Source organism: Leopardus geoffroyi, chromosome D3 (genome assembly GCF_018350155.1).
Source record: "Leopardus geoffroyi isolate Oge1 chromosome D3, O.geoffroyi_Oge1_pat1.0, whole genome shotgun sequence".
Classification (NCBI taxonomy): domain Eukaryota; kingdom Metazoa; phylum Chordata; class Mammalia; order Carnivora; family Felidae; genus Leopardus; species Leopardus geoffroyi.
Window position 1 is genome coordinate 66,824,914 of NC_059339.1, and position 20,932 is coordinate 66,845,845.

The 20,932-nt window shown below is 39.6% G+C and overlaps 1 protein-coding gene across 10 annotated transcripts in view; it reads right to left on the reverse strand.

The window, feature by feature from the left end:
• Nucleotides 1-13,651: 13,651 nt before the first annotated feature.
• The window catches only part of PIAS2 (protein inhibitor of activated STAT 2), a 95,934-nt gene continuing 88,653 nt past the window's right edge, over nucleotides 13,652-20,932 (reverse strand). For 4 of the 10 annotated variants that reach the window (XM_045457659.1, XM_045457657.1, XM_045457662.1 and 1 more), the window contains 2 exons: nucleotides 20,612-20,649; nucleotides 13,652-17,939 (listed from right to left, as the gene is read on the reverse strand). In XM_045457659.1, the coding sequence (XP_045313615.1) occupies nucleotides 17,757-17,939; nucleotides 20,612-20,649 (221 nt within the window). In that variant the 3' untranslated portion in view covers nucleotides 13,652-17,756. Of the gene's footprint in view, nucleotides 17,974-20,611; nucleotides 20,650-20,932 lie in introns of all 10 variants that reach the window. The other 6 variants (XM_045457660.1, XM_045457658.1, XM_045457668.1 and 3 more) reach the window with 4 other exon arrangements.

Sequence of the window (20,932 nt, forward strand, 5' to 3'; positions counted from 1 at the left end):
GTCCCCAGAAACCTACTTTAAATGTAAAGACACAGCTAATAAAAAGTAAAGGGATGGAGAAAGACGTACCATGCTAACACTAACCAAAGATAGCTAGAATAGCTCTATTAACTTCGGACAAAGCAGAGGTCATAACGAGGAAAGCTATCAGGGATAAAGAGGGGCATTATATGGTATGAGTCAATTCTTCCATTAGACACAGCAGTCCTTAATGTGTGTGCACTCAATAGTCAAAATATTTCAGGCAAAACCAGATGGAATTTCAAGGAGAAACAGATACATTCACCACACAGTTGGAAATGTCAACACCTATCAGGAACGGGCAGACCCAATAGCACAAAATCACTTAGGATGTAAGGAACTGCACGGCACCATCAACCAGATCTAAGTGACAGCAACAGACTACCTCATCCGCCAACAGTGGAACACACATTCTTCTCAAGCCCACACAGAAATTCATCAAGACTGACCACCTCTGGGCCAGAAAACATACCTTTACAAGCTTAAAAGAGCAGAAAACATATAGTATACTCTCAGACCACAAGAGAATTAAATCAGAAATCAATAACAGAGTAAGCAGAACCTGCCATCCTGCCCCAAATGCTTGGAGATTAGATAGCACACTTCTAAATAACACATGAGCCAAAAATTTCAAGAGGAATTTAAAAATATTTTTAAATAAATGAAAATGAAAGTACAACGTATCAAAATTTATGGGATGTAGCAAAAGCACTGCGTAGAGTAAAATTTATACCAATGGATGTACACATTAGAAAAGAAGAAATATCGAAAATCAATCATCTGAGCTTCCTTTCTAGAAAACTAGAAAAAGAGGAACAAATTACATCCAAAGAAAGTAGAAGAAATAATAAAAATTAGAGAAGAAATCAATGCAATTAAAAACAGGAAATCAGTGGAGAAAACCAGTGAACCACTCCCCGCCCTCCATCGTTAAAACTGATAAACCCATAGTCAGGCTAATTAAGAAAAAAAGGGAGAAGATACAAATAACTAATATCAGAAAGGAAGTCATTTCTGATACCATGGACATTAAAAGGATAATGAAGGAGGGGCACCTGGGTGGCTCAGTCTGTTAAGCAACTGACTTCAGCTCAGGTCATGATTCGTGGAGTCGTCGGTTCGAGCTCTGCGTCAGGCTCTGTGCTGAAAGCTTGGAGCCTGGAGCCTGCTTCAGATTCTGTGTCTCCTTCTCTCTCTGCACCTCCCCTGCTCGTTTTCTATCTCTCTCTGTCTCTCAAAAATAAATAAATATCTAAAAAACTTTTAAAAAGGATAATAAAGGAGCACTATGCACAATTCCATGCCCACAAATTTGATAACCTAGACGAAATGAGCCAATAAAGTTTAAAATAAAATATATATAATTAAAAATATAAACTACCAAAATTCACACAAGGAGAAATAAATAATCTGGATACTAAGCCTGTATCTACGAAAGAAACTGAGTCAATAATTATTCAGCTTCCAAAGTAGAAAGCACCAGGCCCAGATGGGTTCACAGAATTCCACCAAATACTAAAATAAGAAATGATACCAATTGTCTATAAATTCATCAAAAAATAGAAGCAGAGGAAGTACTTCCTAACTAATTCTAGGAGGCCAGCATTACCCTAATATCAAAAGCAGGCAAAGATATTACAAGAAAACTACAGACCAATCTCTCTCATGAGCCTAGCTGTAAAAACCCTTAACAAAATACACTAAAATCTTGGATTGTGAGTAAATTGTTCTGCAAGTGTTCCACAAGACGAGCAGACATTTGTAGTATTTTTTAATTTGATAAATGATCGACGTCTTGCAACACGAGTAGTATGTGATGCCAAACGTCGTATGATCACAACTAAGCCACTGGTTCTTGAAATTTGCTTTGATATACAAGTGCTTTGGATTACAAGCATGTTTCTGGAATGAATGATGCTTCTGTATTAGCCAATCAAGTCCAACAATGTATAAAAAGAATTATCCACGATGACCAACTGGGATTTATTGAGGTATGCAAGGCTACTTCAACATTAAAAAAATCAATTAATGGGGGCGGGGGGGGGGTGCCTGGGTGGCTCAGTCAGTTAAGCATCCAGCTCCAGCTCAGGTCATTATCTCCTGGCTTGTGGGTTTGAGCCCCGCATCGGGCTCTGTGCTGACAGCTCAGAGCCCGGATCCTGCTTTGGATTCTGTGTCTCCCTCTCTCTCTGCCCTTCCCCTGCTTGCACTCTGTCTCTCTCTCAAAGATAAATAAACATTAAAAAGACAAGAGAAAATAAATAAGTAAATAAATAAATAAATAAATAAATAAAATCAATTAATGGGGCACCTGAGTGGCTCAGTTGGTTAAACTTCCAACTTCGGCTCAGGTCATAATCTCATAGTTCATGAGTTCGAGCCCCACATTGGGCTCTGTGCTGACAGCTTAGAGTCTGGAGCCTGCTTCAGATTCTGTGTCTCTCTCTCTCTCGGCCCCTCCCCCACTCACACTCTGTCTCTCTCTCTCTCTCTCAAAATTAAAATAAACTTAAAAAAATCAATTAATGTAATCCATCACATCAATAGGCTAAAGAAGACAAACACATGGTCACATCCATAGATGCAGAAAAAGCATTTCACTAAATCCAAGACCCATTCATGATAAAAATGCTCAGCAAACTAGGAATAGATTTAGGAATAAACTTCCTCAACTTGATGAAGAATATTTACTAAAAATGTACAGTTAACATCATACTTAGTGATCAGAAACTCAAGGCAAGGATGTTAGCTTTTACCACTCTTATTCAGTAGCATACTGGAAGAACCAGCTAAGGCAATAAGATAATAAGGGGTATATAGATTGGGAAGGAAGAAATAAAACTGTCTTTGTTTGCAGATGACATGATTGTTTAGAAAATCCAAAATAATGGACCCAAAACCTTCTGGAACTAATAAGTGATTACAGGAAGGTTCCAGGCTACAAGGTTAATATACAAAAGTCCATTGCTTTCTTATATACCAACAATGAATAATTGGAATTTGAAATAAAAAAAGCACAATACTATTAGCACCAAAGGAAAACAAATATTTAGGTATAAATTTAACCAATTATGTATAAAATCTATGTGAATAAAACAACAAAACCCTCATGAAATAAAAGAAGATAAATATATGGATAGATATTCCATGTCTATTTATGTGAATACTCAATATTGTTAAGACGTCAGTTCTTTCCAACTTGATCTATCTATACATTCAACACAATCACAATCAAAATCCCAGTAAGTTGTAGATACTGAAAAACTGATTCTAAAGTTTATATAGAGGCAGATGACCCAGAATAACCAACGCAATATTGAAGGAGAAGAACAAAGACTGACACTATCCGACTTCAAGACCTAACACAAATCCACAGTACTCAAGACAGTGTGGTATTGGCCAAAGAACAGGCAAATAGATCAACAGAAGAGAATAAGGAGCCTAGATACAGACCCACACAAATACAGTCAACTGCTCCTTTGCAAAGGAGCAAAGGAAAGTCAACAGAGAAAGGATAATCTTTTCAATACATGGTAGTAGAACAGATATCCACATGAAACAAACAAAACAAAAAAAAAAAAACCACCCAGATATAGCTTTACACCCTTCGCAAAAGTTAACTCAAAATGAATCACAGACCTAAATATAAAACACAAGGTATAAAACTTCTAGACGATAACAGGAGAAAATCTGGATGATGTTGGATTGGTCACAATGATTTTTTAGATACAACATGAAAACTATGATCCATGAGAGAAAAAAGAAAATTGCTACGTTGGACTTCATTAAAATTAAAAACTTCTGCTCTGCCAAAAAACACTGTAAACAGAATAAGAAGACAAGCCACAGACTGGGGAAAGATATTTGCAAAGCATGTATTTGATAAAGGACTGATTTCTAAAACAAACTCTTAATACTCAATAATAAGAAAATGAACAACCCAATTAAAACATGGGCAAAAGATCTGAACTGACATCTCACCAAAGAAGATATACAGATGGCAAATAAGCATATGAGATGATACTTAACATCAAACATCATTAGGGAATTAAAACAATGAGATACTGCTATATAGCTATTAAAATTGCTAAAATCCAAAACACTGACAATGTCAAATACTGACAAAGACGTAGAAAACACAGGACTCAAATTCATCGCTGGCGGGAATGTAAAATGGTACAGCCACTTTGGAAGGCAGTTTGACAGTTGCTTATGAAACCTGACATACTCTTACCATCAAGCAGAGGAACCCTATATGCTTGTTACTAAGTGAAAGAAGCCAATCTAAAAAGTGTACATACTGAATGATCCAAAACAATATGACATTCTGAAAAAGGCAACCTATGGAGACAGTAAAAAAGATCAGTGGTTGCCAAGGATGAGGGTGGGAGAGAGGGATAAATGGGGGAGCAAAGCGTGCTCATTTTTGTTTAAAAATGGGCAAAGGATCTGAACAGACACTTCTCCAAAGAAGATATACAAATAACCACTGAGCATGTGAAAAGATGATCAACATCATTAGAGAAATGTAAATCAAAACCATAATAGGTAACACGTCAAGCCCACTAGGAAGACTATAAATAAAAAAATAATAATAAACAAAAAAACAGATGTTAGTGAGGATATAAAGAAATCAGAGCCCTGATTTCTTTGTCGGGGGGGGGGGGGATTTAAAATGGTGCAGCCACTTTGGAAAACAGTCAAAATGTTAAACATGGAGTTACTATACGACCCAGCAATTCCACTCCTGGGTATATACCTAAGAGAAACAAAACATGTCCACATTAACACTTGTACACGAATATTCATAGTACCATTATTCATAATAGCCAAAAGACAGGAATAACCCAAATGTCGATCAACTGGTGGATGGATAAACATAGTATGGCACATCTATACAATGGAACATTATTCAGTCATAAAAAGGAATGAAGTAGAACGTGTTACAACATGCATGAATTTTTACATCTGGGGCTAACTGAAAGAAGTCAATCACAAAGGCCACAGATTTGATGTCCAGAATAGGCAAATATATAGATAGAAAGTAGATTAGTGGTTGCCTAGTGCTGGTGTAATGGATCGGAAAATGAAGGTGGCCGATTGCTAATAGGCATGGAGTTACTTTTGTGGGGTGAGAATAATGTTCAAAAATTGACGGTCACACAATTCTGTGAATATACTGGAAACCAATGTTGTACATTTTAATTGGGTAAACTGTATGGTGTGTGAATTGTATCTGAATAAAGCTGCTACTTAAAAAAACAAAAAAACAAAAAAAAAAAAAACCTACACCAGACACCATCAGGAAACATGTCATCATGCCCACATCTCTGTGAATGTCATCATAGGAAGCCAGAGAATCCCACATCCACCTAGATTGTCATCCCATTAAGACACGGAACATGCCCCAATAACATCTGCCATTACTTCTCTATCCTCCGTCCCCTCCCCTTGGGCACTCTGCAATTCAGGGTCCATCCATCATCAGCAAAATCCCCTAAATTACCATGCATTATCCGAAATTTCCCTTCAATGTCTTGATCTAGTAGAACCCTGTCTCTCCCCTAAGGACCTTACTTATCCTGCAATACTCTTGAGTGGATGCATGTACCTTCTCTTACTCCTCCCAGTGGAAAGACCAATTACTGCATCCAGATGATTCTCCCTTTCCCCTCCCTGAAAATCGCCAGCTCCCACCGCGGGATTATACCACCCCTCCCTGGTGCAGAGTCATCTACAGATCTACAGGTCACTTACCTCACTCCCTGAAGCCAGCCCCTGGCTGAGTGGCTCAGTCCCTCTGTCCCACGCCGTGCCTGTTGTATTTCTTGGTGACATCAGTATCTGCATGGATGGCCCTTCCAACCCTGGCCTCTCAGTTCCTTCACATCCTCTTCTTTAATAATATTGCCTTTCTCCCCATCCTCAGACCCCTTCTATGAATATACCTCAGCATTAAAGATTGCTGGACTCTTGGGGTGCCTGGGTGGCTCAGTCGGTTGAGCGTCCGACTTCGCTCAGGTCATGATCTCACGGTTCGTGAGTTCGAGCCCTGCATCGGGCTCTGTGCTGACTGCTCATAGCCTGGAGCCTGCTTCTGATTCTGTGTCTCCCTCTCTCTCTGTCCTTCTCCCCCTCGCGCTTTCTCTCAAAAATAAATAAACGTTAAAAAAAATTTTTTTTTAAAAAGATTGCCGGACTCTTACCGAAGTGGTCAGTAGTCACTGACTTCACTTCCTCTCCTCCGCTGCCTCGTGAACCCCTCCAGTAGGCTCTTGTTCCTACCACTCTACTGAAACTGCCTTTGTCAGGGTCCCTGATGCCTTCCACATCACTAAATCCAGTGGCCAGAGCTTTTGCTAGACTTTTTGTCCTTTCTCCCCTGAGAGGTACAGGCATGTGATTTAAGAAACAATCAAATCTCAAACAATTATCATCCCTTGAAACGTCTATTAATGAAGCTTTCATGTTAACGGATTGGCAGCAAATTGAAAGAAAACAAATGCGAGACTAGAAATGTAATTTTTTTCTGGGTGAAACATCCATTTCATCATAATTTCAGATCTTTCTTTTACAAGGACTATTATTTTTGTATTCAGAAGAGATATACACATCCCGCTCTCTCCTGCTCCCCCACCTGTGAAATCTTCTCTGATATCGTTCCGCCATGGCTCCCAGGGAGGAGGGGAGGGATGACGAAACCACGACCAAGGCTACCTATCTATTCAGAATCTGTGATTAACACGGGGGACGCTGAAATTCAAGAACTTTGCAAAAGACAATGAAATCCCATATGAACAACAGATTGACAGAATCATTCCACACAACCTGAGATTAACCACTGTTAAATCTTTAATAATGTATAATAGTTCTAGCAATTTGCTGAAGCTCTTTCCTTAGAGATTTCTATTAGCCAACACTTGCTGTATGGCCTTTTGTTATTGTTAGAGCGGGTCGGGGGAGGGGGGGAGCGAGAGAGAGAATCTCAAGCAGGCTCCATGCTCAGCGCAGAGACTAACGCGGGGCTCAATTCCCCGACTGTGACCATGAGATCATGACCCGAGCAGAAATCAAAACAAAACATTCTGACACCTTAGTTTTTGTCTGCTTGTTTTTACATCATAATTTAGACAGTAATCATTCCAGTCAAACACCACAGGAAAAACTTCAGGTTCCATCACTACCCATCAGCAGAGGTCAAGTGGAAAGCCTAGACTTCTTCTCTCACCCCGGGATGGGTGATTGCTAATGGGCAAAGAGTTCCTTTTGGGGGCGATGATAAAGTTGTAAAAAGGTGTGGTCACACAACCGTGAATTTAACAAAAACCAATGAGTTATACACTTTGAATGAGTGAACTGTGTGGGCTGTGTGTTGAATTGTGTCCCCCACAAAAAAAGTTATGCTGGAGTCCTGCCTCAGTACCTCAAAATGGGGCCTTATTTGGAGATAGAATCTTTACAAGTAATCAAGTTAAAATGAGGCCATTCATGTGGGCCCTAATCCAATATAAATAGTGTCCTTAGACAGGCATGGAGGGGAGACAATGTGAGGTGACATAGGGTGAAGACGGCCACCAATAAGCCAGAGAGAGACCTGGAGTAGATCCTCCTCAGAGCCCTTAGAGAGGGCCAACCCTCCAGACACCCTGCCTTCAGACTTATGGCCTCCACGTCATGAGAAAATACGTTTCCGTTGTTTAAGTCTCCCCATTTGTGGAACATTTTCACAGTAGCCCTTGCAAACTACAACTATATGTGAATTATGTCTCAATAAACGTTCTACCATGAAACAAACCGTCCGCTATCTACAAGAAACTCACTTCAAAGGTAATGGCATGGGTTGAAAGGAAAACTATTCTAGGCACTTGCAATAGTGTGGTTAAAAAAAACCAAAGATTCTAGCCCTTGTGGAAATTACATTCTAGTGGAGTAGTTGAGTGTAACAAGGAATGTGGGTCAAGTGGCTGGGAAAAGCAGTCAACCAAGCAAGGTCACAGCTACATTTGCATTTCCAGGGCAGAGAGAAGAGGAGGAGTTCCTGAAAAAGTCAGAAATATAAGAGTTGTGTTGTCACAAAAACCAAGGAATGGAAGGGACTGTGTCAAACGCAGATGTTGACAAGTCAAGTCCAACTTTGACGATTACATGCACGTTTTGACTTCGGTAAGAATAATTTCAGGAGTGTGATGGCAGGTGAGCTTTCATTGTTGTCAACTACTTGCCAGCTCCCTCAAGATGTTATTCCTGTCATTCTTCTGTTGCACGGACTTTACCAAAACCCAACCCTGAATAATAGACTTTACCAATGAGCACTGCTGAAAAGTCCTACAGAAAAATGTATGCCATTGCCAACTCTATTGTCCATTATAGTTACCATCTGTCACTATATTAAATTGTTACAATATTACTGCTTATATTCCCTGTGCTGTATTTTTCATCCCTAACTTGTAACTGGAACTTTGTGCTTCTTAATCCTCCTCGACTGTATCGTCCATGCCGGCACACCCTCCCCTCTGGCAACCACCAGTTTGTTGTATTTGTTTGTTTTTTGGTTTTTTAGATCCCACATGTGAAATCAGATGGTATTTTTCCTTCTCTTCTTTCACTTAGTATAATACCTTCTAGGACCTTCCATGTTGCTGCAAATGTAAGATTTTATAATTTTTATGGCTGCATAATATTGTTGTGTGTGTGTGTGTGTGTGTGTGTGTATGTACACACTTTATCCATACATCTATTAAATCTATCTGTTGAAAGTCACTTAGGCTGCTTCCATATCTTGGCTATTATAAATAATGCTACAACAAACATAGATGCGCATATATCTTTTTGAATCCGTGTTCTCATTTTCTTCAAGCAAATACCCAGAAGTGGAATTGCTGGATCGTATGGTCTTATTTTTGATTTTTTGAAGATCCTCCGTAATGTTTTCCATAGTGGCTGTGCCAATTTACATTCCCATGAACACTGCACAGAAGTTCCCTTTTCTCCACAGCCTTGCTAACACTTGTTATTTCTATCTCTATTGTCCTTGTATCTCTTGGTTCTCAAAAACATAAAAGCAAAACCATTAGATGAAAACTTCAAACTCTCTGCTATCCAACTGACACACCTGTGTGCATACCCATCCCTCATATGCCTCTGATAGGGATCCCAACTTCTCCCTCTTGCTTAAGAATCTAGATGTACCAATGATCTTGGCCAACCCCTACTGCACCACCCACATTCACCTCTCCCTCTCTACGGACTGCATCCCACTGTCCAGTTAGCACTTAAACAGGAGACTCAAGTTTTTTCCATCTTAAAAAAAAGATTCCCTCAACCATACACGTTTCTGTTGCTAGAGCCTCACCGTGAATCAGAGCCAGCTGCGTTGTGTATACTTGCACACTTCATGTCTGTACTTTGCAGTCCTCACCCCACTGCAACCTAGATTTACCCTCATCGTGCCACTGACATTGTTCTTGGTGAAATTAGTAGATATGGTCTGGTTGAGAAAACCAGGGAAAGAGAGAGATTATCATAACTCTTAAATTCTAAGATAGATGCATATTTACTCCTCCCCCACATCGTACGAGGCTGCATCTTACTAAAGTCAATGGGATTGAAAGCAAGGGGGCATAGTTTAATTAGGTTTTGTTTACATGAAGCCGTTACAATCAATTAAGTACAAATTCAATCAAACACGGTGTTTCTGAAATTCATTTTTTTTTTTTTTAATGGATACTTTTTACGTTATAGGAACTATTAACTCCACCGACTACTCTCTTCTTGAAATACTCTATGGTTTTGGGCTCTCTGGTATCATTCCCGATTTCCTTTCTACCACAGGTGCTTCTTCTCAATCTCCTTGTGTTCCTTTTCTAGAACTTCTCTCACTGACTTCTCTGGTTGGGCTCTTACACCTCCGTGGTTTCAGTACTACCAGTGTGTTTTAGGATACACCTATTGCTCATCTAATGGCATGTGGGCATGACTTCCAGAGACACCTGCAACTGACGTTAACTGATTCTTGTTCCAACTCCAAAGTACAGAGTCCCGTGATGACTTGGGTCGTTGTTGGCCTTCAGAGACTATAGCTGATAAACCAGAATTACATCTATGATTGTACTGTGTAACTCAGTGCGGTGTACCTGACCGGGATGAGTGGTCCTAAGTACATAGATTACACACAGAATTTCCGCAGTTGTATATACACACAGGAGGCTGTGTCTGCACACATATCCTCAGTGTGCACTGCCCTACCAGTTCCCCATTCCCGGGGCTCTTCCCTGTAAGATTCTGGAGTCTAGGTCACTGCACTGACTTCCTCCCAAATCCCAAGCCCACCTTCTGCCCCAAATGTGTACCTCCTCTTGTTTTCCTCTCTTGGTGAACGTCTGCTGCTTGCGTATTAAATCAGTTCCAGTCAGCACAAGTCAAATACAAACGGTTACCCACCATTTCTTGATTTACGAATATTTATTGAGCACCTACTTTGCACCACACACCTTGTTAGGCTCTGGGATGCAAGCGAAAGGAGATCACCCCTGCCCTCACGGAGCTTACAATCTAGTAAGGGAAACAGACAACACAGTGAACCAACACGTAAAATAAGCACAGGTTGTGGCAAGTGCCATGTAGGATTATAAATGGGGTGATGTGTTAGGAAATACGTACTGTTTAGGCAGAACGACCACGGACGGCCTGGGGTGGCAGAAGCTGGACTTGAAGCCCACCTCCCCACTCACGAGGGGGCCACAGGCAAGTCACTCAGCCTCTCACGATGTGTTTGCACACTTGTAAAATGGAGACCATTGTACCAAACTCAACGAACGCTGCTGTTAATGACCGTGAGAACACCTCCATCCTTCGCACGTCTTTACAGGGCCCTTCACGATTTCTTGCATTCCTAATACTCCTTAGCAGACGTCCAGCTATTCTGAACATTTGCCATCGTCTTGACAGCTCCTCCACTCCCATGGTCCTACTTGTGCGACACGGCCATGAAATCAATTCATGGCCCCGTCTACACACTACTGCAGCACCCTGTATTTTGCCTTGTACCACTGCACTGTAATCTCCCTACTTCACTCATCTTCACTCTACTCAAGCACAGCTTTGGTGAAGGGGATCTCTCCTGTGTTCTGAGAACCTGATATAATGCCTGGCATGTAACAATACCACCTAATATTGGATAACTGAGATTCTGTTGGCCAAAAGCAGCGGTAGAGAGGTGAAAGGCAGGCAGGAAAGAGGAAGTGTGATGGAGGAAGGTCCTGAGGATGACAAAAGGAGACAAGAGTCAAAAAGCCCATATGGCTGAATTGGCCTTTGGGCCCACCTCATCCTCAGACTGGAATGAAGGAGAATGAAAGTGGGCACACGTGGAGACAAAATCGTGCCGACATACTGAATCTTCTGAGTGCATCAGGAAGTAAGGTCATCTGCAGACACAGGTGCGGTTTGAGAGTAGTCACACTTGTGATAATTGACAAGAATGGGCAAAAGGAACATGCAATGTCAAATCAAAGGATGAATAGATGACCCTGAAGGAGGGGTCTGAGGATATGTTTGTGGCTGTAATAATGAAGGAGGAGCCTTAGACAAGAAATACAGAGAAAATACAAGGAGTGAGATGGTGAGATAGTGGCCGGACATTTCAGTGGAAGAAACTGGAGGTAACCAAAAACCTTACAGGCTAGACTGTTGAATGGATCATCCATCAAAACGTTGAAGACTAACTACAAAGTCAGAGACGGCAAGAAACACGGTGAGTCAGGAAGCGACGCCTTCAGCAAATCCAAGGTCACGATCAGGTTCCTTGGTAGGAGTAGAAGTACTAACAGTATAACCTTGGCATGGGCTACAAATGGGGCATATTTTTGTCAGAGGCCTTGGGAAAAATTATTTAGAAACTAACAGAGAAAGGGCAGCAACCACCCACCTCTTTAAGTTACGTGGAATGTGAGTGAACACAGCCCACACTGACGAGAGGTGCAGGGTATGGGTGACAAGGCAGTGAAGGGAAAAATCCAAAGAAAAGGCTGAGACGCCGTGAGCATGGTTTAGCAAAAAGGGTTGATGGGCAACTGGGAGTGACCAGAATACCTACAGAATGAAGGCAAGTGGATGAAATGGCAGATGAAGGAAGGCTGCACATCTTAAAAGACTGCAGAAAAGCAAACATGAGCTTCGTGGACCCTTCCCTTTTGAAATCTCATGCTTACCATCAAACTCACGGTCTTTCCTAAACGACTATGCCCATTCTAACTGCCTCCTGTCTCTGTAAACAGCATCATTACCCTAGTTATCCAGGCTTGAGAAATGGACTCAGCCCCTACTCCTGTATCTATTCACGACACTGAATCTTGAGTCTTCCTTTGAAATGGCTCCAGTGTCCTCCTTCTATATTCCTGGGGCCATCACCTAAAATCAGTTCTCATGATCTTATGTCTAGATTCCCAAATAGCCTGATTAATGTCACTTCCATTTAATGAGGGCTTTTGACGTAGGTCCGTTTAAGACTTCCAAGTCCACTGAGAAACTTTCCTAAATCTAGTCCTTTATCTGTTAAATGTGGACAATACCTCTTTCCTTTGAAGGGCTATTGTAAGGAATGAGACACTTTTGTAAAATTCTTAGCACAACGTAGGTTAAGAATTCTTGATTTCTGAAAAGTTGATTACGAGCCCTTTGAAGCCTGGGACCAGATCTTTTATTCTACTCTATCCCATAAACACTTATAAAACATACTGAATATCTGAATAGTTTGACAAAGGCCAAAATAAGAGGCATATTCTATTTTATAACACAATATTCTTCTTCACTTAAGAGTTAATAAGCTTTGAGAACACAAGATGAAGGAAGCTTTAAAAGCCATTCTGAAATAAAAAGCAGTTTGGGAAATTATGTGGTATGCCAATCAAGAAAATAACACACCTTGAACATCTGAGGAAGCAATGTTTTTCTTTCGCCAGAGCTGCCCTTAGAACACCAAGATGCCATTGGAAACACAAAAGAACACAAAGTGAAACAAGCAAAATTTGGCCCTGCTTTCATTGTTTAGCCTTACCACTCTTCCAGTTTGGTTTGGACTGCCTTGGGCTCAGGAGATCCTACTGGCTTTGGGGAGCTCAGAAAACCCAAAATGGAGCCTACAGAGAGGAAAAAAGAAAGCTGGCTACTAAGGGCTGGCCCTAGGCACAAATGCTTTATTAAAAAAAAAAAAAGTCAAGACTTTCTAACTAGGATGGAAAATACAGTCTTACAATGGACTTTCACAGGGCAAGTAAAACTATGTGAAAAATTACTTGGATATCTTAGGCAGGTGTTTCTGGAACATGTCAGGTAGATGTAGTTGAAACTGACACAGCCGGGGAACATCTTTGCCAACCATTTCCAAATCAGCCCCCGCTCACCAGGGTGGGGAGGGTTGAGGGTCATAGTATGGACGCTGGCACTAAGGTAAACGGTGCATATTCTTGAAAAATATGGTTAAAGGGTTCTTCTCATATCATATGGTTGGAGTACAAATCAGTAAAATCATTTGGAAAAGTGGCATGAGTCAAGAACTACAAAAGCGTTCATATCCTCGACCCAGAAATTCCACCTCTAGTAATTCGCCCTAAGGAAATAATTTATGCACAAAGACATTTGCTGTAACTTTATGAGATGCAATCTAAAATGCTCCATGGGGAAAGGTTACACAAATCATGGCACATCCATACAATGGAATATCAAGCAATTAATAAGAGTTGACAGTTTTTAATGACATGTAGACGGAGGAAAAAACCAAGATACAAATTATACCGAGAATGAATAAACCTACGTAAAAACACGTACAAGAAGCAAAGAGACTGGCAAGAATATGCAAAAATATCAAAGGGCTTTTTTTTCTTGGGTGATGTAATACAAGCAATTATTATTTTTCTTTATAAGCCTTCTGTATTGTCTAAAATTTCCAAAATGAGTATTACTGGCATAGACAAAAAAAACAAACATTATTGAATCAAGGATTAAAGAAGAATGGGCATTTTTATACAGCTTTATTTGTTCTGCTAGGAATTGGGAGTGTGGCTCCTAACAACAAAAAAAGGGGGCCTACAAACCATTCATTTGACAAAAGCATCAGACTAAAAATAAAAACAGAAACAAAAAATGGCAGAGAACTTCTTAAATTGTTTTCCCCAAGTTTCACCATATTCATGTGGAACTGCAGCAGAAAAGATGGTGAAGCGGGCCAAGCCAGCAATCACTGATCTTAATGACAGTTCCCACAGCACGTGGATCCAGGGCCACAAAACACATCAGAACCAAGTTTAAATGGCGCACTGTTCTGCATTTTTCAAAGTGAAAAAAAAATTAGGAAAACAAGTGTTTACTTAAAAAAAAAAAAAGAGGAAAAAAAGGAAATAGTTAAGTGCTTTTGTACCAATTAGGGGCTAGAAAGAAATAAAAAGCATATTTGAGAATTAAACTAATGGTTTGTAAGAATTAAATTTACTGAAAAAGACAAAATTAACTAATGAATACCTATTAGCAGAAGAAAAACAAACTTGGTTACTAAGTGACACGTGTCCAGGACTGGTCTGAAGGCAGAATGCCTGAAAGGTCTAATCTCAAAGTCAAAATAGTCTCTGTTGAATACCATTCCACCTACAGTCCAACATTTTAACCTTTCTTCAAACTCCTTAAGATTCTACCCTAGAGAAACTTGTCTTACACCAAGAGTTATATGGCTCAACTTACTTACGCTGTTACAACCCTCGCCTAATCATAGTATTTTCATCCTAGCTTTCCTGAAGCACGTTCTAAGATAAGTGCCACATAACCTGAATTTAGCTCTATTATTTCATTTGGCCATCTAATTATCCTATGACACGTGCCAAGGATTTTTACCTTCTGGGCAGAAATAGACATAAAATCCTAAAGCGGCTCACCTTAGGGTCAGAAAGTTTGTGAATGTAAGCAGAGCTTAGCTGTGAAGCTATATTCAGCACTGATTACAGTGCCAAGAGTCACCAAAGGCAAGAAAAGCCCTTCCCATTTCTACACAGGAATACAGACCAAAACTATAGGTTGCCTCCGTGTTTGTAAGAGGAGACTAGAAGCAGCAGTTCCCTTCCTTAAACAAGATAGTCCACATAATCACTGGTTGGCTGACAGCTAAGACAATGTCCTCTGAAACTGTACTACACTTGGTTAAGCAGAAATCTGGGCAAGCAAAACACACTGCTGAAAAGTCAGGGTCTCAGTAAAAGTATTTGGTGACCATACTAAAAAAAAACAAAAATGAAAACGAAAAGAAACCGTAATGGCTTAATGGATCATGCTGTTGTCATAAGGCAAAAGCATAAAGAAAATACTCACCTTCAAAGATAACATACTAAAAGCCCAATCTTAAGATTATAAACTTAAAAATGTGTTTTTAAAAACATTAGTTGCCTGTATAAATTAAAATCTTGTATGTAATTTCAGTGTAAAGCACCAAAAATGAACACTAAAACTGTTCACATAAAATAGTAGAAAAGGAAACAAAGCAAAACTACAAAAGCACAGAGGTATTGGTTACAAGAACCAAGTACATAAATGAACTTCTACGAGTATTTCCATTTACCTTATAAAACTCTGTAGTAGATTAAATGGGGGAGGGGGAGTCTGAGAATCTACAGGGTAGCAAAATGGTAACAAATATACATCATTTATTTATTAACAAATTATACCACACAAATCAGGGTTACGTTTTCTATCTGATTACAGAGTGAACAGAAATCGCGTCTGTCTTTCGAGCAGCAACAGAAAATTTTACTAGAAGAAATTCCCTACCTGGACCAAAAGATTGTAACACAGACTGGAGATCTGATGACCAACCAAGTAAAATGGCCACCATGGTGCAACCCGGGCAGGGAGACGTGGTTTTGTTTCTACGCTTTAATGGGAAGCAGCTCTCCAAAAGGGGGTAACACATTAAGTAAAGGGAAGATGTAGCCAAAGGGGGGGATGATGTAAGAAAATCACATGAAATTAAGTCTGTTTACAAAGACAGCAGTGGCCCTGAAAACTTGAGGTGGTGTTGAGAGGAAAAAAAAAAAAGAAAAAGAAAAAGAAAAAGAAAACAAACAAACCAAAAAACCCACAAAACAACAGAACAAAACAAACCCAAGCAGTGACAAATCAGCTTCTGGGAGTTACACCAGCCCTGAAGTAATGCGACTGTGTCCCTAGTCTAACTGACATTGGGAGACTCTTCATCTGGGCACTTTGGTTTGAGAAATCAGTTAGATTAAGTCATTTTTAAAAAGGGTTTTATTTTTCAAATAGACACAGCTAGGGAGAGAAAGCTAAACATGAAGTATTAATTCCTTGAGAACTCAAAAATTTAGGAAGCCAAATGAAACAAAGGGAAATAGAAAATTTGGATAGAAATGTTTCTCTAAGGGTAAAACTCAGTCTCCTGAGGTTTTTAAAATCAAGCACATTCTGAATGAGTGGTTTTCAAAGTGGGCTACAGGCCACTCTCCCCAAACCTTCCTTACTCAAATTCACACATTTCTAATTCTGTTTGTCCTTCATGGTATCAGGAAAGATTGCCTTTTAAAAAAAAGGAAATCTGATGCAGTCCCCATGCCTTGCTATTGTTTGTGTTTTCTTTATGTTTGAAAATCATCACGGACACTGAAACTGTATTGGTGAGAAATAAAACCAGGGTCCTAAACCATATTTGCATTCTTAGTGTTAGTAAAATCTGAAAAGGTTCAACAAGTATTTGTGTATTATTCTATAAAACAAATGAGCCAAAGAAGTTCCTAGGAAGAGATTAAACTCTTGTTATTCCCGCCGCCCCAATCTGGTCTTCTGCTGCCTCAAAGCTCTCGATATTTCTGGTCAGTGTGAACAAAATTCTAATGAACATTCTAGCCACGTTACTCCAAAAACATTTCACTCAACATTCAAAGGCTGCATAGAATTTCTTTTTCGAGAAGGCAAGCCCAATTTTATAGAGATCTCTAGAATGAGCATGTACAATTACCAAAAATAACACACGTTATGTCAGGGCAGAATCTGCATAGCGTTCTTTAGCACTATCATTGATAAAGAGCAGCCAAGTCCCAGAACTTTCCTCTGCAATTGCTAGCAAACAACATCAAAGTGTAAATGACAACCAGGGAAAATACACAACACAGGCCATTTCTCTTTGATGGCTGATATCGGGAAGAAAAGAGGAACCCAAGCTGTGGCCACTTATCAGGGTTTCATTACTTCAATGAAATGGAACAAATCTCCGCGGAAAGGACTCATTCAGCAAACACGACTTCCTTCCATGTATCTTGCCTTCACATCAGGTTAAACAGAAGTTGCTGTCATTTTAGAATCACTGATTACATCTTTTTAGTTAGAAAAAAGTTTACTTGAATATTTACATAATTTTATTGCTGTTTATTACAACAAAAAAAATTTTTAACCGATGTGTATGCAGAATCCATCCAGTAACACATGAAACTGAAATCCATCTCTCGAGAAGATAGTTATGGCCGAATGTATCTGATGCTCAGTACAGCATGAGTAAGAAAAATCCTTGCATGTCATTTGGTTCTTGCTGTAGTCATCTGCATTCATCTCAGAAAGCAAAAGAATCCATTTGACGTTTCAATAAATAGCAAAGTAACTGTTACAAAAAAAATAGCTTCCACGGACCAGAGATCCAAGAAAGAACAGTTTTGATGAATGATTCCTAGAATCGAGGGAGTCCTCCTTTAGTCCAATGAGATGATGTCAGGAATGTTACTTCCACTGCTGGTTATGACCCCTGTCTCACTCCTGCTGCTGGATGAACTAACATGAGTACTGCTTTCATGGGGGCTGGTGGTGGTGACAGACGTACTGCTTGCTGTTAAGGGTGAGGTGAGACTATCCAAAAACATAGGAGGACAGTACTGCTTGAAACAAACAATGATGCCGATGAGGAAGAGGCTACATTGGTTTTAAATAAAGAGACTAGAAATTGTTAGATATGCATAAGTGATAGCCACATATTTAAATCCTAGTGGGATTTAGAATTTCTCAAAACTTCACATCTTCGGATGGAAGGTGGTATGATTTTAGCTATTTTACTGTTTAGTGAGTGCAGCATATTTTTGATTCTCTCAAGTCTTGCAGAATTTGTAGACCAAGTATACAGGTCCAAGTACAAAATGTCAACAACTACTAAGATTATTTAATAGTAAATACTGGCCCCACCATTATGACTCATACTTAACCTCAAAAAGAATTTGCTCACTAAATGCATTTATGCCAGCTTTAAAGCATATCATAAAGGCTAACAATATTTATTTCTAATGGCATTAAGCAAAAATGCTAGTACAAAATTCAATAATTCTTTCAATATTTAGTGTCAATCAGACTCTTTAGCAAGAATTTTAAGACTGATCAACTCAACAGTACCACTTGAATCCTTTAGACAGACATGAAATGATACCTGTGTAATCAGGAGGAGAGCATTCATTCTAAAACAGAGACCATACAGTAGCTAACTACCACAGGATACCCAGAACAGAGAATTATCCCACATAATCACAAAATTTGGGGATAAATCTGAAAGGAGATATAATCTTCCTTGTGGGGCTTGATACTGCCCCCCTTCAAGAATTCCAATTTCAAGTCTCCTTACCATCTTGATCGCTGACTCTCAAATTCAAACCTGAAGTTTTAACACTATAATATCGTCCAAGAGGAGTAGAGAGACAAGAGCTAAATACCGCCACGAAAATATTTTATGTGAGAAACAGCAGCACCGACTGATTTTAGTAAAATAAGTGAGGACCAGTTATACACAAGAGGAGGAGTCCTAAAAATTTGTCTTCAGATCGACTATTTGAAAAAAGATCAGTAAGAATATTCAATCAATGGTATCAATTCTATAAAGTATTTCAGCCTATCGTTAGAGACACTAAGTTACCAAACAGTAACTTAAAACTGAAGTTTTTTTCACTACACGATCTTCCAAAAAATCTTAAAATGGCAACGACAGCCCCAGGCTCATGCTGCCAATCAGTGGAAGAGCAACGACCGAAATGTAGGCCGCCTGACAGAAAAAGTAGTTCAGTGTTTTTAGCATGGGTAACGGTCTTGGTTCATCCATAAAATAAACGTCATACACAAAGAGATCAAAGGGATACTGGTTAAGGGGGGAGAGCGTTTCGGGTGCTCTAAAGAGAGTAGACTTCTAAGGCATTAAACTTCTTTAAAATTGAATCAATTCTGATTTTCCGCTAAACATTCTGGAAAAAAGCCCAGAAACTTACATTGTATTTCTACTTCCTCTCAGGCAGTTTTTGACTGTCTAGTAGTAAAAAGGTACTCTCTTCATTTATAAGATGAACGCTAGATACCACAGTTCTGCTATCAATAGGCTCTACGAATTCTTGTCATACTCAGGGTGCAGCCATTTTACCTCTAACCATGTGTATCTAACCACGTGTATTGGCACGTATCTGCACAAAGGTAACAGGGCCTAAGGGGGGTACTATGGAGGTAAAGGAGGACAAATCTAAGGATTCTAAGGAAAACGGAAGGCACAACCTTACCCTTCTACTGGCTTATCAAATAAGTTAGCCTGACACTAAGGATGCCAAATAGCACTATGAAATCAAAATCCTATGGGTTCTAAGATCATTTTTTAGAAGGGTGGTTCTCTTAAAGATTCAGTAATATTTCAAGCCTGAAGAATGCATTTCCTAGAAAGATATATAGATACTTTTGCTATAGAATCTACTAATGTAACAGAGTTGACTCAGAGTGAGAAGAAATTCCTCACTCTGCACACGTTATCCTGGGCCCAAATTTCCAGTGTTGTTTGCGTGATCAGATACAGAGTACGGACACAGGAGGCCGGTATAAGACTTGTGGTTAGCGGCCTCTGCAGCCTATGAAGCAGTGCTCTGTGGGTCTTCCTCTGGCCCTCCCTACCTGCAACAATTCTCTCAAAGTCACTCTCTGCTGCACTTTCCCCATCTGCTTTCCCCATGCCTTTCCCTTCTCCCCCTGTTCTGCCTCTGATATATACGTCCGTCAGTCCACGTTTACTATTGGGTCCCTGGGATCCTCGAGTTTCTTACTGCTGACAGAGAAAACCGGAATGATCGGTTTATAGCAACTTTGGATTGGGGCATCCCCAAAGTCTGTATCTGACGGCCTTTAAAAACAAGGAAGAATCAAGCTAATGATTCAGGACTGTTGAATCAGCTTCCGCTATTTTCTATGCATAGAACGAGTGCTTCACAGATAATCTCTGAAATTTTAACTTCCAGTCATCAGCACTGCTTCCCCTCACTTTAATCACCCAAATGCTTGTAAGAAATGCTAACTGACTCTGAAAACTAAATAAAATATAATTAAAAATTCAGGTATTAAGTCAAAATATCATAAATTTAAAAACAGCAACTGTAGTCCTCCAAATAAAATTGTGAAATATTTACATAGAAATTCCTTTCCATCAAGTTAAGTAACTGCAAGTTGACTGTCCTGATTTTATGCAACTGGTCATTTTTTAGTTAGTATGACATAACCAACAATCAAATACAAATTAGTTGCTTAAATTCAGGATACATACCTGGGGATCAACTGGAATAAGGGAAAGAAAATCCAAACCTAAAACAAAAATGTTTTGTTAATAGTTGTCTCATAGTTTGGAGACAAGAATTATTTCCCCAAATCATTTTGTATTTATCATGAGTCATAGAACATTTGGGGTAAGTGCTTACCATTCTGCCACAGAGAAGTTCAATACCATGATCAGTGAGATTTAGATGCATAAAACCCCAAAATGAACATATTCCCTCACAAAACAACTGCAAAAACCACCACCCGGAGACTTAAAGGGAGCAGTCCAAAAACTGCCAGAGGAGGACTAGTCAAAGTCAACTTTTCCCCT